General features: G+C 43.7%; 1 protein-coding gene across 2 annotated transcripts in view; it reads left to right on the top strand.

Moving 5' to 3' along the window:
* Positions 1-16,323, top strand: part of A1CF (APOBEC1 complementation factor) — an 82,688-nt gene that overhangs the window by 51,699 nt on the left and 14,666 nt on the right. For both annotated transcript variants that reach the window (XM_072803727.1, XM_072803726.1), the window contains exons 6-8: positions 2,964-3,128; positions 10,126-10,223; positions 14,554-14,827. In XM_072803727.1, coding sequence (XP_072659828.1) covers positions 2,964-3,128; positions 10,126-10,223; positions 14,554-14,827 — 537 coding nt within the window. The remainder of the gene's footprint in view (positions 1-2,963; positions 3,129-10,125; positions 10,224-14,553; positions 14,828-16,323) is intronic.

Below are 16,323 nucleotides of genomic sequence, written 5' to 3'. Positions count from 1 at the left end.
AGCCCGTGGCCGGGCCCCCAGCAGCCGCACCACGGACAGGCCCGAGCCAACTGCTCCTTCTTGGCGCCCGGGGCCAGGCCTCCACGCGCTTGGACGCGCCACCTGCTGCCTCACCGTAGGCCCCCCCAGGGCAGAGGCTTAGGGCCGCGTCCCCGGAGAGCCTCGCGTGAGAGAAGGCGGTCCTCAGCACGCGTGACAGGCGAGGGCCACAAGCTCTCCCTTCCTAACTGACCCAGACTGCAGTTAGGAGGCAGAGAGAAAATCGCGGCCTCGCGTGACCCTCCACCCAGCCACCTCCCTCCCCGTGGACGGCGGCCGCTCCCTCCCCAGGTGTGCGTGGACACGGGCCGGCGCCCAGCTCCGAGGACGCTCTGGGGAGGCTCTCACGTGGCCCCAGCATCGGCCCGCACGGGGTCACCTGGAGGGCGTGGGAAAGTGGCACCGCGAGGCCCCCCCCAGAGTCCCTGAGTCCGTACACCTGCCGTGGCACCTGCTCCTTTGCGTCTATAGCCGGTTCCCGGGCTGCTCCGCTACCCCAGACCCAAGTTTGAGAACCTGCGGCGTAAGTCAGCCGCCGCCCCTCGGGGGCCCCAGATCCAAATAACCCAGGGAGGTTTCTAAACAACGCCACAGACCGAACCGACCCCGATCAGCTGAGTCTGCTGCTCTGGGGCGCAGAGCTGGGCCCCGGTGTTTTAAGCTTCCCAGGTGATTTTGCTGTGCGGCCAATTCTGTGATCCACGGCACCGCCACCGGCTGAGGCTGGAGGCCGGCCCTGCCCCGTGGGAGAGGTCAGCAGGAACACCTGCCCGCCACGCAGTGTGGAAACATTTCCTCAGCACCTACGATGGGCTTTGGTCTCTTCCCAAGGAAATTCTTTTAAAAAACAGAACAAAAACAACAAATCTCTCTATTGCACCCAAAGAGTGCTCCGAAGAAACCACACACGCAGGAAAAGAGACCCCCCCAAAAACCCCAAAACACTCAAGGGGAGACTGCATCAGTGGAACGTGATCATGTCCCTCACGTGTATCATCTTTTGTTTCCACAGCAGCACCAGCTCGCGACTTTTATGATTCCAATTTTATAGATGAGGACATTGAGGTTTAGGGGGGGTCACTTCCCAGCCAGGCCCACGATCTGACGTGTGAACGGGTCCGGTTTCAAAGCCCATGTTCCCGAATCTACCTGCCACCCTGACCGCCACGAGGATGCTTGGGGAGACCACTGCCCACCCTACCTCCTCCAATGCTGTCCCCTTCAGCCTTCCGCAGGTCTTCAGGCCGCCGGCGGCTTCCTGTGGTCCCAGGCCAGGAGGGCAAAGGCCAACGGACGGCACCTGTTCTCCATTTGGGCTGAATTAACTGAAGTGCTATTAAGAAGCCTCGGGAGGCCTGGACCACTCGTATCAAAATTGGGGAGGAGAGTCCTGGGGTCAGTGATGAGCTGGTCAATCTTTCCAAGACAACTCCCAGGGGTAATCCAAGCCCCGTGTAACACGGGCAGGTCCCCATGGTATTGATGCTACCACGGTGGTGGCCGATTTCAAGCTACCAAGATGACACCAACTGGCTCACATAATTCTGAAAATTTAACAGTCTGGTGTTGCGAGTGGAAAGGAATTGCGTGCAGCATACCAGTGAGGGGGGCTCAGGTTGGGTGCTTTTTTTTTTTTTGAGATTTTATTTATTTATTTATTTATTTATTTATTTGTTTGTTTGTTTATTTATTTATGAGAGATAAAGAGCAAGAGAGCATGAGCAGGGGAGGGGCAGAGGCAGAAGCAGACTCCCCACTGAGCAGGGAGCCTGACTTGGGGCTCAATCCCAGGATCCTGGGATCATGCCCTGAGCCAAAAGCAGATGCTTGGCCGACCAGATGCCCCCTCAGGTTGGGTATTTCTTTAGGCTCTTCCAAAACAACTAATTAAAAACACACAAGATTCCCAATCAAATGTAGGAATTGAGTTGATCCCCCCCCCCACTATCCCTTCAGCTCAGCTCCGCACCGGGTAGGGGTACATGGCTGTGTAAGCAGAGAAGAAAACAGAGCCACGGAGAAGTGAGGTGGGTCTGGGCAAGTCACTCGTGCCTCTAAAGCTCATTTCCTCTTCCATGAAATCGAGAAAGTCTGTTTCCTCCCCATGGAGTGACTATGAGCAGAAACTGAGGTAGCGAATGGAAAACACGTTATGCCCTCAATAAATTGCCACTATAGAAATACACAAATGTATGTTGTCATGGTCACGGGTGACAACTACCCCCTCCCCAAAGAGCTCAGTTTCTCATCACAGACCCTTCCATTGCTCTTTGTCTTCTTAATCGGGATACAAATATTTTTTCTGCAGATTCCCAAGTTGAGAAGAGAAGTAGGAGGGGACGTGGCTGATCGGAGGGGTCAGCTGATCAGGGGACACAGCTGACCAGGTGTAAGGGACGGAGAACAAACGGGGGGTGCCCGAGGCCTGCTCACTCTTGCTCGCATACCAGTTGTCAGCTCGGTGGTGGCACCGGGTGACGCAGATCCCAACAGCAGCTGACCTACCTCCCAATGACCTTTATGAGGCTTCATGAGGTCGCTCTCTGTCCGAGCCCTCAATCCATATGTTCCTTTCTCCTCTTCTGCTGTTTCCCTTGCAATGACTAACCCACCCCTGTGACAGCTGCTCGAAGACCCAAACCTGCCCGTTGCTGCCTCATTTCTGATCCATTTCCAACCACGTCCTCGTTCCCTTTGTGCTCAGTCATTACAACAAGCCGTCTGTCAGGAGAACGCCCTCCTAGCCAGCCCTTCCATTGATCTGGAAGGCTTCGTAAGATCAATAATCGCCTCCTGTAACAGCCGCCTTCTTGCTCGATCAAGACCTCAAAGCGTCGGTTGAATTTAAGAGGCCCTCTCAGCGAACTGAGATGATGTTGCCCTGATTTCTGCGTAACTAATCATACTTGTGTCCCTTTGGACAGGAAGGATTCAGTTATGGGGACATCCCATCGCCGTAGACTGGGCGGAACCGGAAGTAGAGGTTGATGAGGACACAATGTCGTCGGTGAAAATCTTGTACGTGAGAAATCTGATGCTGTCTACCTCGGAAGAGATGATTGAGAAAGAATTCAACAATATTAAACCAGGTAGGACATGCCGTAGTAGATTCCATTTTCCAGCTGTGCTTTAAAAACCCTTACGCCTGAGATGACTTCCCATGGCTACAAACAGAATAGCTTTCATTCTGCGTTCTTAGAATCGCACGCGGACTACACAACTATATTCCGACCCTGGGATTAGTGAAGAAGGGACACATGGCCCTACAACATTTATCAGCAGTATGACTCCACCATTACCCATGTGGTTACTTCATTAATGCCCATTTTATTCACTAAACTATAAATTGCATGAGGGGGTTTTGGCTTCAGTCATCTCCTTGGCCCCTGTCTCTGTACCTGCTCATGGTAGGCGCTCAATAAATATTTACTGTGTTGATGAATGCACGGCCAGAGCTATAATCTCAGGTAGGGTTTCTCAGACTCAGGGATCTTAATATTTTCGGTCAGATAATTCTTGGTTGTGGCAGGGGGGTCTCTCCCGAGCAATATAGGAATTTTAACAGCATCCCATGCCCCTACCGACTGGATGCCGGTAGCAACTCCTAAGACATAATACCCCAAAATATCCCCAGACATTTGCCCTGGAGGGCAAAATTGCCCTCCGTTGAGAACCACTGATCAAATGGAACATGATTACAATATCAGGTACATGCGTAGGAAGGTGGGAAATAATCCTAGGAAACTCATTTGGGTAAAGTGGAAGGGAAAGGAACAGAGGGAGGTGGGGGGTGATAATTATTATTGCTCATCTTGTCATTACTTTGCAGTATCAGTTTTACACCATGAGATTCAGGCCTCACTGCTCTTTTCTCCTATAGGAACTACAACAGTGAGACAGGTAAAATACGTCAGGGAAGAATGTCCAAACAAACATTTCCCAAAGCCAGTTCTGCAGAACATTAATTCTGTGGATGGTTAGTAGATGCTACTGATAGAAGGGGTCCTTGATCAAGTAAATCTATAAACACCAGATTCAGGAAAATTAAACAGATTTTTTTTTATTGCAGGACTTATCAGAGTCCTAACCTTCTAATATGCTTTGAAAGTCTCCAAAAGGAGATGTAGGATGGCTTCCCAAATTTCTGGACCAGGGATCTCATTTTTTGGCCAGCCATCTTGTGGAATTAACAGGTTTGGGAACACACTCTGGCCTAAATTTATCACTGTGGTAACATCTTTCCATAAACCAGGGCTTTTCTGTCTCCAGGGAATATCCCTCTACCTTGCTGATAAGCACGAGCCATGGTGCCATCATGTCAACTCGGCCTGAGAATAGTCCCCTCCATTGGTCACGTGGCCAGCTCCGGGTGCTGGGTCAGGTGTAACAGAATAAGCTGATGATTTGTTGCACAGGTGACTAGTAAGGATGCCACTTCCCCGTTTTTGGAGATGCACCAGCTTTGTCCTTCTCCAGGCTTTAGGAACCCCGCCTTCCTGACATTCTAGTGCAATGTGTGACCCCACAGCACCAGCTGTGAGCCCATCACTAACACAGAGGCTGCAAGTGACTGACTGCTCACCATGGGCCAGGCTTCCCCTCGGGCCCTTTCTCAGCAGGTGTCACCTCCTCAGCACCACAACCATGGGACGCAGGTCACTGTATCACTCTCGTGATTGTAAAGGTGAGAACACCAGGACCTGGAGCAGATAAGTTGCTTGCTCAGGGTCACACAACTAACCAGTGGCAAATCACAGATTCGAATCCAGGTCTGGGCAAAACCACATGCTTAACAGTAATAATTATCCCCTTCCACCTCCAGCTCCCATCCTTATTCCACTCACTCACTCACTCACTCGTTCAGCTGTCAATATTTCAGTAGCTCCCATGTGCCAGGCACTGTGGGAGGAGCAAACAGGTGTGACGTGTGTGTGGAAGGAGTTTAAGATGCTCCAGAAGAGGGACACCTGGGTGGCTCAGCTGCTCAAGTGTCTGACTCTTGATTTCAACTCAGGACATGATCTCAGGGGCATGAGATGGAGCCCAGAATCCGGCTTCTTGCTCGGTGGGGAGCCTGCTTGAGATTCTCTCTCTCCCTCTCCCTCCACCCCTCCCCACCAAAAAAAGATGCTCCAGAAGAATCACAGCCATGACAGCCTACCCTTGGGGTGCAGACAAGACTCACGTTTAGGAGAAGTGACGTGTGAGCTGAGATCTGAATGTCGATGCACCTGTGGGCAGAGGAATGACATGTGTGCATGTAGATATCGCTCCACCACATTCCGCTTTGTGTTGACTTCCTACCTTATTTTTGATACTTCCTTTTTTTCAATCTTTTCGATAAACTGTATTGAGAATGGCACGTCCACATGCAAATAATAAAGTGGGGCTGGATTTATAGAATTGGTAAAGTTAACTGAAAATGGATCAGGGACTAACAAAAAGAAAGCTAATATTATTTTTAAAAATCACTAGAGGAATATATAGGTAAAGCTTCATGACATTGGATTTGGCGATAAACTCTTGGATGGTATTAAAAGTACAGGCGATGAATTAAAAACAAAGTAATTGAACTACATCCAAATTAAAAACTGCTTCAGAGGGCATTTGCGACACTGAAACAGCAACCCACAGAACGACAGAAAATGTCTGCAAACAATACATCAACCAAAGATTAAGTAAAAACGGAAATGTGTATTTGTCCAACGATCGATATTGTCCACGTGCCACACACACATGGTCAACACGCACATTAAGAGATGTTCAGCGTCACTCGCTATTCACCAGGGAAATACAACCCCAAACCATTTCCACTTGCCAAGATACCAATAGTAGTAGTTAGTAGTAGTAGTAGTAGTAGTAGTAGTAGTAGTAGTAATCATCAAAGAAGACGACAGAGATGTTGGGGGAAGCTGTGGAGCAATTAGAACCATGTGCCATATAAACAGAAACACAAAATAATGCAGCCGCTGTGGGAAACTGTACACTGGGTCCCAAAAAACATATAATCACCATGTAATCCAACAATTCCACTTCAGGGCATACACACAAAATAAGGAAAAGCAGGGACCTGCACAGATACTTGCCTACCAGGCTCACAGCACACGGCATGGATGCACCTCGGAGACACGAGCGCGATGACACAAGACAGTCAGCAGGACGTAACAGGTGCCAGGTATCCGAGGTTCCTTAGGTAGGCTCAGTCATCGAGACAGAGCAGAGCGGTGGCTACCCAGGGTGGGGGAAAGGACCCAGAAATGCTTACTAGTTACAGGCCTTCAGTTTGAGTTCATGAAGAGGTTCTAGAACCTGGTGGTGCCAGTTGCACGATATAGTTCTTCCTTTTATCTAAGTAAGACCTTACCTTCTTGTTTTGTTTTTGCTCTCTGGAAAGGGCTGGAATGGGAAACACCTAAAAGGCTGCTTCCTTTCCTGGTCACCGGTTATCAGCTTGTCGCATTAAAGAGAGACATGAGCTCGTGTCCTCCTGGTTATAATGAAAATAATAAATGCTGGCTCGCTCTCTCCCTCTCTCCTCTCTCCCTCTGGTGGCACAACTTGGAGCTCTACAGTGATGTGTGGCTGCCTCTTGGCACTCCACAAAAGAGGGTGGAGGACCAGCAGACATTTGCTGTATCAGGAAGAAAAAATCAGAGCTAACGAGTTTATTTTCCAGTGGAAAGGGTGTGTTTATACTTCTCTAGGAAAATTTACAGAGAGAAACAGGAAAATAACTCTTTAAAAATCCTACTGGAAGTTTAGATCCCTCAGAGGAGCCCGAATATTCCCAGCAAATCTTTCACCCTATAGTTTTAACCCTGATTAACCTGAAAATATCCTACTGCCACTCAGAGAAATAAATGACAATCAGAATAGAAATGGGCTGAAAAAAAAAAAAAAAGAAATGGGCTGAAAAATGTAGGTTCTTCCCCAGTATAGCTTCAGGCTATCTGCTCAAATTCCAATTACAGTCATGCCACAAAATCTGATCTCCCTAAAACAGTTTCCTGTCCATCTGAATCCCCGGGAAGGCTTAAAACAGCCTGTGGGCCGCACCCCAGGAGTTGGTGATTCAGTGCGTGAGCGTGGGTCCGAGCAGTGGCATTTCTCTGAAATTCCTGGGGAAGCTGCTGCCGCCTGAGGACCCCACTTGGAGAACCATGGCCCCCAGATGAGCTTCCCTGCGGCTTGCAGGTGTGTTTCTCTTCGGGTCATGGATGCACTGCTAACAAGTTGATCATGAATAGAGCAATATTTTCCCAATTCCCTGTATTATGACTTCGGAGTCCTTTGCATCAGCGCGATGATCACCATTGACATTGCCTCCGCCCTCTGCCAAACAATGATCAATCAGTGAACAAACTCCTGGAGATTAAAGCAGCGACATAGGACAATAAGCCACGTGGTGAATCCTATTGTACAGAAGACCAAACTCTCATTTTCTAACTTGTTTTATGAGGCTACATCTTCGTTCCTCAAGATTTCCATAACCAGGTGCAGCTGAACAGTGTTGCTTAAAAATGCAAGCCGGTGTACTTATCTGCGAGCGGCATTAGAGGACATTTAGACCCATCACCGTCTGAAATGCCGCCTAATGAATGTGAGTGAGAGAAGCTGGAGTGTGAGTTGACTGGTGGTGTTTGCTCGCCCCGTGTATATTTATAGAGCAGCCTAGATCTGTGCACAACCTACTAGGAGGCCCTGGGTGAAGACAATACCATGATGCCCCTAAAACAGGTCCTATTCATCTAGTCGAGCGGAGCCCAGAAGAAGGACGGGGCTGAAGAACAAATGGAGCCAAGACTGGAACAACGGAGACCCTCAATGGCACCCCTTTCACCTCTAAATCACCCGAACAAGCCGTGGGGCTATGTCACCATAGGTGATACACCTACACTGAAGGCACGCGGAGACCATGCTGGAAGTTCAGTTAATTACTCGTTAACTCAATGAATTGGTTCCATTAATGTCCATGCTTCACAGTCTCAAACACCTCAGCCTCACCAGACGATTTTGCTCTGGACAACCGTTGCCATGAGAAGCCAAGGGTGAGAAGCTGAGAGAAGAGAGAGAAGTATTCCAATGTCTTCAAACGATCCTCACATTACGGCCCTGCCGTTATTCCAAAAGAAGACAACGTACAGCGCGTGGAACCACGTGGTAGAGTGAAAAGTCTAATTGCTTTTGTGACCTTGAATCTAAGAGGATCGATAGCTGAACCTCGATAGGGAGAGGACAGAGAAGAACCCTCATCTCCCCTTCTGGTCCTCCCTGGGAAAGGGTCCCATCATAGGTTAGGTCGGGCAACTAGGATGGAAGAAACCCAGTCTCTCCAGGACACCCTAGTGAGTGTCACCGAAAGAGGACAGCTGGCAACGCTAACCTGTTAGCAAACTGCTAACAAGTTACACAGGTGTCCGTTTTACCTTCACTCCAGGAAAAGCTTCTCTTTCATGTTGAGTCATCAGCAATATTCTCTAGCAACATTTTAGTAATAAAACATAAAATACAAAGTTCAACTATTTTGCTAAACTTTTTTTATTATTTTTCTGTATTACCATCAACATACGCAGTTCCTCGATATAAAATTACGTTAGGTTGATTTGTTATTTTTTAATTACACAATTAATATCAATGAGCATTGCAAATATTTGCAAAACACCAAAGAATGATAATTAAAATATGAAATCTCCCTTTATTCTCTCCGAATTTTCTCCCCACTCCTAAAGTAACCTCTATTAACAGTTTGGTTGGTATCTTTCCATTTCTCTTTCTCTGTCTATATTCATATTTATGCATGCACAGATGTGGGTGGGATTTTGAAAACCTAAATGTGTAGGGATGCCCGGGTGGCTCAGCGGTTAAGCATCTACCTTCAGCCCAGGGCGTGATCCTAGAGTCCCAGGATCAGGTCCCACATCGAGCTCCCCGCAGGGAGCCTACTTCTCTCTCTTCCTGTGTCTCTGCCTCTCTCTCTCTCTCTGTGTGTGTGTGTCTCTCATGAATAAATAAATAAATAAAAATCTTAAAAAAAAAACTAAATGTGATAGTATTATCCTCATGATTTCACAACTTTTTAAATTTGATAATAGGGTCTTAAATCTTTCCATGTAAGTATATGTAGGTCTACTTGTTCTCTTCAAAGACATTTTATTGTGTATAAATGTACTAGGTCTTATCAATCTCATGGGAATGGACTTTTGCAGTGGCGGAGTTTTCAACAGTGGTAGAGTTAATGTCCTCATGCACGGTCCTTTTGCAAATAGGAGGGCTTCTGTAGGAGACATTCCACAAGGTAGACTTAGTGGATACCTACATTGTTTCCAACATTTAGATATTACGAACACCTTGATAAGGAACTATCTTGGCTTTCCCACGTTCTTTCAGAAACTACTTTCTTCTTTTAAATCAAAAGAATCTCAGATAAGCAGTTTAAAGGTTTGCATTCTAGTTCCTAGCTGTGTCAACTCATGAATCTTACTTCCCTTGTCAGAACCCAGATTCCTAATCTTTAAATTAAAAATAAATACATTAAGGTCAAATTAATTTTTTAAAAACTTAAATCATTGCTAAAGTGTCTCCTAATCCTAAAGTTTTATTATATAAATCAAGAGACACAATATTTTTATGGGGGGAAAATGCCATTAAATTTTTTTGGAAAGCCATAAAAATTTAAAAGCCAATCACCTAAGTATAGATTTATAGGATGGCCAATAGTTAAGTTCAAATCAATTCAACAAATATTTTACTGAATTATAAGTTACTATCCTTTATATTTTATGCTAGACCAAATAAGATACTGCCTCTATCCTTGAAGATCCTATAATCTAGGAAGTGGAAAACACAAATCCATAATTAACAATAAGGCAGACTATAGGGGATATAAAAAATTATAAACAAAAGCTTCTGTTGAATATGTAGAATTGTAAACCTGGACACACCAAATATTCTCGATGAGATTTTGACCTAAATAATGAGTCTCCAAAAAGAAAAAAAAAATCAAATACTCCTGGAAGCAAAATGCTAATGTGTATCATTCCCTGGGCTCTCTACGGTTTGCTAATGGGGCCAACTTTCTGTTTCCAGGTGCTGTGGAAAGGGTAAAGAAGATCCGAGACTATGCTTTTGTGCACTTCAGTAATCGAGAAGATGCTGTTGAGGCTATGAAAGCTTTAAATGGGAAGGTAATGTAGGACAACCCTCCCCCCCCCACACACACACACACACTCACCCAAGTGTGGTGCAGAAATTTTATTCAAAAGAACGATCCTGTAAGTGTGTCACTCAGGCTTTCTCCACCTCTGACAAGGCTGCCCAGGTCCATTGAAGATGAACAGAAGTATCGAAAACACAGTGGAGATGTGGCACCTGTGTTTCGCTCTAGCTCTAATTTTGGGGTGATTTGAACAAGTCACAAGCCCTAAATTTCTTTACAAAGTAGGGGGCTGGAGGACATTATTTCAAGGATGTTCTTCTCAGGTCCAGCTTTCTCTCGTACTTTATGAGATTACCACCTCGTTAATGCAGTATTTCGGAGGCTGATGACCAGAAAACAGGTCAATTCTGTTGTCATTCTGTCCTTAGAGTTTGCTCTCCCTACTTTGTAAGGCTCTGGATCTTTTCCTCTTGCCAAGAGTGGGGTCTGGGAACTTCTAAAATCCTTTCTCCTGATGTGTACATAGAAACTAGTATCATATTTACTTATCAATGCAACCAACATGAAATCCCTTCTATAGACCACTTGTCTTATGAAATAATGTCTGGGATACAAAAAAAAAAAAAACAAAGACACTTGTCAACAGGCTAGAAGTCTGCAGAGAAATAAGATGAGAACACAAACATCTTTCATAGTTGAGTCAACTAAGTTTCATAAAATATATCAAATACATATTCATATTCATATGTATCAAATATATATTCATAAAATATATCCATACATAAATATATGCATACATAAAAAGTGGTCAGAAAAATAAAATATATCCATACATAAAATATATCCATATATAAATATATCCATACATAAAAAGTGGTCAGAAAGTCCAAAGGAAGGAGGAGCAAGCCATAAGGAATCAGAAAATCTTCATGGAGATCTGAAGATAGTATCCACGAGAAGCCATAAACACTGGGCAAAATTCCCAAAGGAAAAATTACAGAAATGGAGGGAGTCTCAGAGGCATGGAATTTGGAAAGAGCAAGAAGTGACTGAGGAAGAGTGAAAGCACAACAATTAGATGTTAGACCATCATGCACGTAGGACCATGTTGCCTGTTGGGTTTTGCAGTTAGTCCTAACAGCATACAGGTGGAGAGGGGACCAAGTGCAGAAGGGTGAGTGTAGGGAAGGGAATCGAGACAGTGGAGAAGCCAAAGCTCATAGCACTACCGGAGTCAAGGCGACAAGGGACAGAAGCAACAGGAAACCTGGTGGGGAGAGGACTGTGTAGAGCAGGTCTCCTTGTGAGAAGTAGGGATCTTTGGCCGAAGGACGCCCTGGGCTAAGGGAGCATCTCCCAGAGTAAATCCTTCAGTCACGGTGTGGAGGCTGGGCTTAGGGGCCAATCTGAGGGCCGTACATATGTTTGAGTCCTGGAGGGGAAAAAAAATACTGACTCCAGAACACAAAAAGAAAACTGTAAAGCAAAAATGAATGCAAATTTAAGTACGTGTCTGTGAATCAAAACATCAGTTCATCTTTATTGATGATTATATTTAGTATCATAAAACTTTTATGACCTTGCAAACAATTTGTAGGTTAATTTCTGGATTTGAAAACAATCCTACAGGGTGCCTGGGTGGCTCAGTAGATTAAGCATCTGCCTTCAGCTCCGGTCATGATCTCAGAGCCTTGGGATCAATCCCTGTGTCGGACTCCCTGCTCAACGGGGAGTCTGCTTCTCCCTCTGCCTCTCCCCTGACTCGTGTGCACTCTCTCTCTCAATAAATAAATAAAATCTTAAAAAAGAAAACATTCTTGAGGATGCATGATGATTGCTGAGAAGTAAGAGTTAGTCATAAATTAAATGCTAAAATATAAATAAATAAATAAATAAATAAATAAATAAATACTAAAATAATTACCATAAATTAAATTGCTAAATAGTCACCTTGAAATAATCACAATGGAGAAAATACAAATTGCCCCCAATTTTTATAGCTAGTTTTATAGTGATGTATATATATTACGAGGTTAAATATGTATTTTAAAATATATACCATAATTATATTTAACTACAATGTGGTATGTCAAAAGTAAGTTTGCCTAGGAATGAAGCAAGCTTTAAGTCTATATACATATGCATATAAATAGTTAACTTATGAGACAAGGTGAGACTCTGAAGCTTTTTGTGCAATAGAGTAATGATCACACTTAGAATTTAAGGAAATGAATTTAGAATTTAAGGAAATGAATGTCCTAAGAGATGCAATTTTATGGAGTTGGAAAGCAGTGATATTGGAACTATTTGAAAAACTATTACAGTCACCCAAATGGGAGGAAATAGGGTTTGAACAAGGAAATAGGAGAGGGCTCTGGGGGAGCCTCAAAATGCCAGGAATTGATCGGATGTTGGAATGAGCAAGAGTCATCAGTTTTCAATATGGGAGACCAGGATGATAGGGGCAGGGAAGCCAGGATAGGAAACCTATTTAGAGAGAAAAGTGATGAACTGAGCTTTGCATTTGATTGTTCATCTATTCCAGAAATACTTGTGGATGTCTGTGATGTGCAAGGAATTTTGCTGGGCTTGGGAATATCCTGATTAATAAGATATTGTCCTAGCTCTTGAAACATCTAGACCGAATAACAAAAATCAAAACTGAGTTTATAACACTATTACAGGGACACCTGAGTGGTTCAGTGGTTGAGCATCTTCCCTCAGCTCAGGTCGTGATCCCGGGGTCTTGGGATCAAGTCCCGTGTCAGGCGTCCCTCAGGGATCCTGCTTCTCCCTCTGCCTGTGTCTCTGCCTCTCTCTCTGTATCTCTCATGAATAAATAAGTAAAATATTTTTAAAAATAAAATAAAACACTATTACAGAGGCAGATGAAGGCAAGACTAAATCTATTATATGGAATCTGACTTTGCAGTAAAGAATCACTCCATTAAAAATGTCTCTTGATATGGGAGTGCCTAGAAGCAGAGACCTGTTTGGGTCTCTGACCTTCTTTAAGACAGGACTGAAGAAAAAAAAAATTCTATCTAAGAGCACTCCATTCCTTTGGATACTTAGGTTTGTTTCTTCTGATTACATCAAGGCCAGTGTGACATGGTTGAATATCATCAGGATTCTCTCTCTCAGTGTACTCCACCCAACATCTCTGATATGGCTCCTGCTCCCAAAAAAAAAGGCAGATATGTAAAACTAGGAATATGATGCTCCAAGGCTAATCAAAATGGTCAGGACAACCAGAAAGCACAACTTTGTCCAGCAGACTTCAATGATCACAGAACCACCAAAGCACTCACAAAATGGCGAGCTGTCGTGAAAGGGAATTCTTGAGGGGACGCTTCATATTATTTTTTTTCTTTATATTATTTTTCCTTTATAAAAACAGAGGCTTATGATAGTCTTATTCATAAGATGCTACAAATGCTTCCTCACAATACTGTGTCCCATCGATAAGAATTACCCCAATCCATCAAGCACTTGTTGAGAGCCCTCTTGTCTCCGGTGTATGCAAGCAATACGGAAAAGTGGGTTACGTGTGTAGCTCTACACACAGCCATTATCTTCAGTATCTGGATCTACTTTTTCAAAATGTCAAAAACTTTCATCAGAAAAAAACATCTCTGATAATTCTTTAGGACAAGTTTTAAGACGTGCATGACTTGAGAAATTGCAGTACTGCCCCTACCATCCCTGCCAGTTCCCAGCTGTTCAGATCGAAATGTCGCTTCACGGGTACCTGTGGGGAACAACACGGTAGCCTCCTTGATTCCACTTCTTAAATAGGGCCCCACTTTTAAGCCTCTCTTCTCTTCCAATAAAAACTTACCTATAATATGGCTGCTTTAAGGAGTAAACCCTTTAGTGGGCTGGTGGCCAGAGAGACCTGATGCAGCTAGCCATGCCATGGTGTTCACAATCGGTAAGATTTTCGTAGTGTTCCCTTCTGCCTTCATTGTGCTATACTATGTAGTAGACATTATATTCCACCAATTATTAACCTAAAATTTCTTAGAATTTTATAATATGTAACTTAAAATATGTATCACATAAAAATATCACATAATGTCCTGTCACAGTGACTATCACATAATTTATAACCTTGTACATCAGTGGAAAGTGGCCAATTTGTTACTCTCAAACCTGTTGCATATTACATGCAATTTCCCAACAAAACCACTCAGGAAAACTCAACTGGCACACAAATGTGAACCTATGAAGAGACAGGATACATATAAGTGACACAGTCAGTGAACAGAACAACAAATTGACTGACTCAAGAGACCAGCCACACTTGGTTGTCTTCATATCTTCTCATGTTGCTTCTTCTTTGTTCTCTATGACAGATGCTGGATGGTTCCCCCATTGAAGTGACCCTAGCCAAGCCAGTAGACAAAGACAGTTATGTTAGGTACACCCGAGGCACGGGCGGAAGAGGCAGCATGCTGCAAGGAGAGTACACCTACTCTTTGGGCCATGTTTATGATCCCACCACGACCTACCTTGGAGCTCCTGTCTTCTATGCTCCTCAGGCCTATACAGCAATTCCCAGCCTTCATTTCCCAGCCACCAAAGGACACCTTGGCAACAGGGCCATCATCCGAGCTCCTTCTGTGAGAGGTAACGCTCATCAGCTCTCACCCTAGAATAACTCTACAATTTCAAATGATTTGTACTGCAATAGCCTTAGACAAATTGGATAGGCCCACTGGGAGAAAGGGACTGGGAAATTGCTTATGAAAAATCAAGTGTTATTTTATCAATAGTTGCTCTTCCATAAAAAATCTTTTTCACATTACAACTGGTTATTGAGAAAAACTTGGTCAGAACCTAGCAGAACTGAGTCTAATGCATACATTTGATCTTACACAGACCTGAAAAATTTGTGCAGACCAAGTAGTTAGCTTCTCCCTTGCATTGGAGCACCATATTGCAGTCATATGCGACTCATTAGAAAACTTCCAAGTGAGAGCAGGGTGGTCCAATGGAAACCAATTATCTCAAATCGCAAAAACATGTCAAGGCATGTGTGTATTTGATGTTAACTCAGTGGCATCATATTCATACATAAATCACAGATTATCGGAAACATATTCTAACAGATATTTGAGATACTCTCATCTGACCTCCCCTAGGAAATGCATGCTATGCCTTCTAAAAAGCCACACTATTGAGAAATCAACCTATTTCTCCAGGCTATGAGGAACTAGATAGTAACGTCCAAATGGAAAAAAGACCAACTACCTAGCAATACATCTTTCCTATGTAATCCTACAAAAATTCCTAATGTTCAAGAAGTTCCTCAGCTCAGTTCAATATAGACAATAAGGAGAGCATTTCTTTATTTCCAATAAACTAGTTTGTCTCTGACTAATGGGATTCTTCAGAATGGTTCTGCTAGGACAGAGTTAATGCCAAAAGAATCCCAGTTCTATCTTCAAGTTTGACACCATTCTGGGCAATTTGACAACAAACTGTGTATTTAACTCTATCCTTGGGTTTTACTTAGAAGCAAAGGTGCATGTCCAGATTACTGGGAAAACAATTATCTTACTGTGTTTTACTATTTTTCAGGAAAACCGAATAGACCAACCTAGGATCTCTATAAGTTCCATAATCATAATAAAATCATTCCACTCAAAATTATAATGCAAAAGAAATCATCAGGTTTTCCTCTAGGATAACCTATCTTTGTCATGGCAAATTATATCATTAACATATTCTGCATTTATATTCTGAAATCATATTATTAAATAATTCATACGTTAAATATAAATTGTCAACCAGTTGTAATGTAGGAAAAAAACAAACTCCACTCCAAGGGAAAAAATATTTTATAACCAGAAAGGAATCAATGAATGATATTCATGGGTAATCAATTTAATTTTTTTATCACTTTACACCACTAATAGGAAATCAAAGTAGCAACATGGTAAAACAAAAAATCAAAAGGAATCTATTAATGAAACTCAATGGAAATTTAAGCCTCACATTGTCTGAACGTGAAACAGAAAATAGCAAACCTATAAACACATTTTCTAAATGTTCAAATGTTTCCCAACTGATCACTGGGGATGGAATTATTGAGGAAGCTAGAATTCATTTCTGATTTACTG

This window comes from Canis lupus, chromosome 27, assembly GCF_048164855.1.
Source record: "Canis lupus baileyi chromosome 27, mCanLup2.hap1, whole genome shotgun sequence".
NCBI classification, from domain to species: domain Eukaryota; kingdom Metazoa; phylum Chordata; class Mammalia; order Carnivora; family Canidae; genus Canis; species Canis lupus.
The sequence above is the reverse complement of the archived record's forward strand: the minus strand, read 5'-3'. Positions and strand labels throughout refer to the sequence as shown.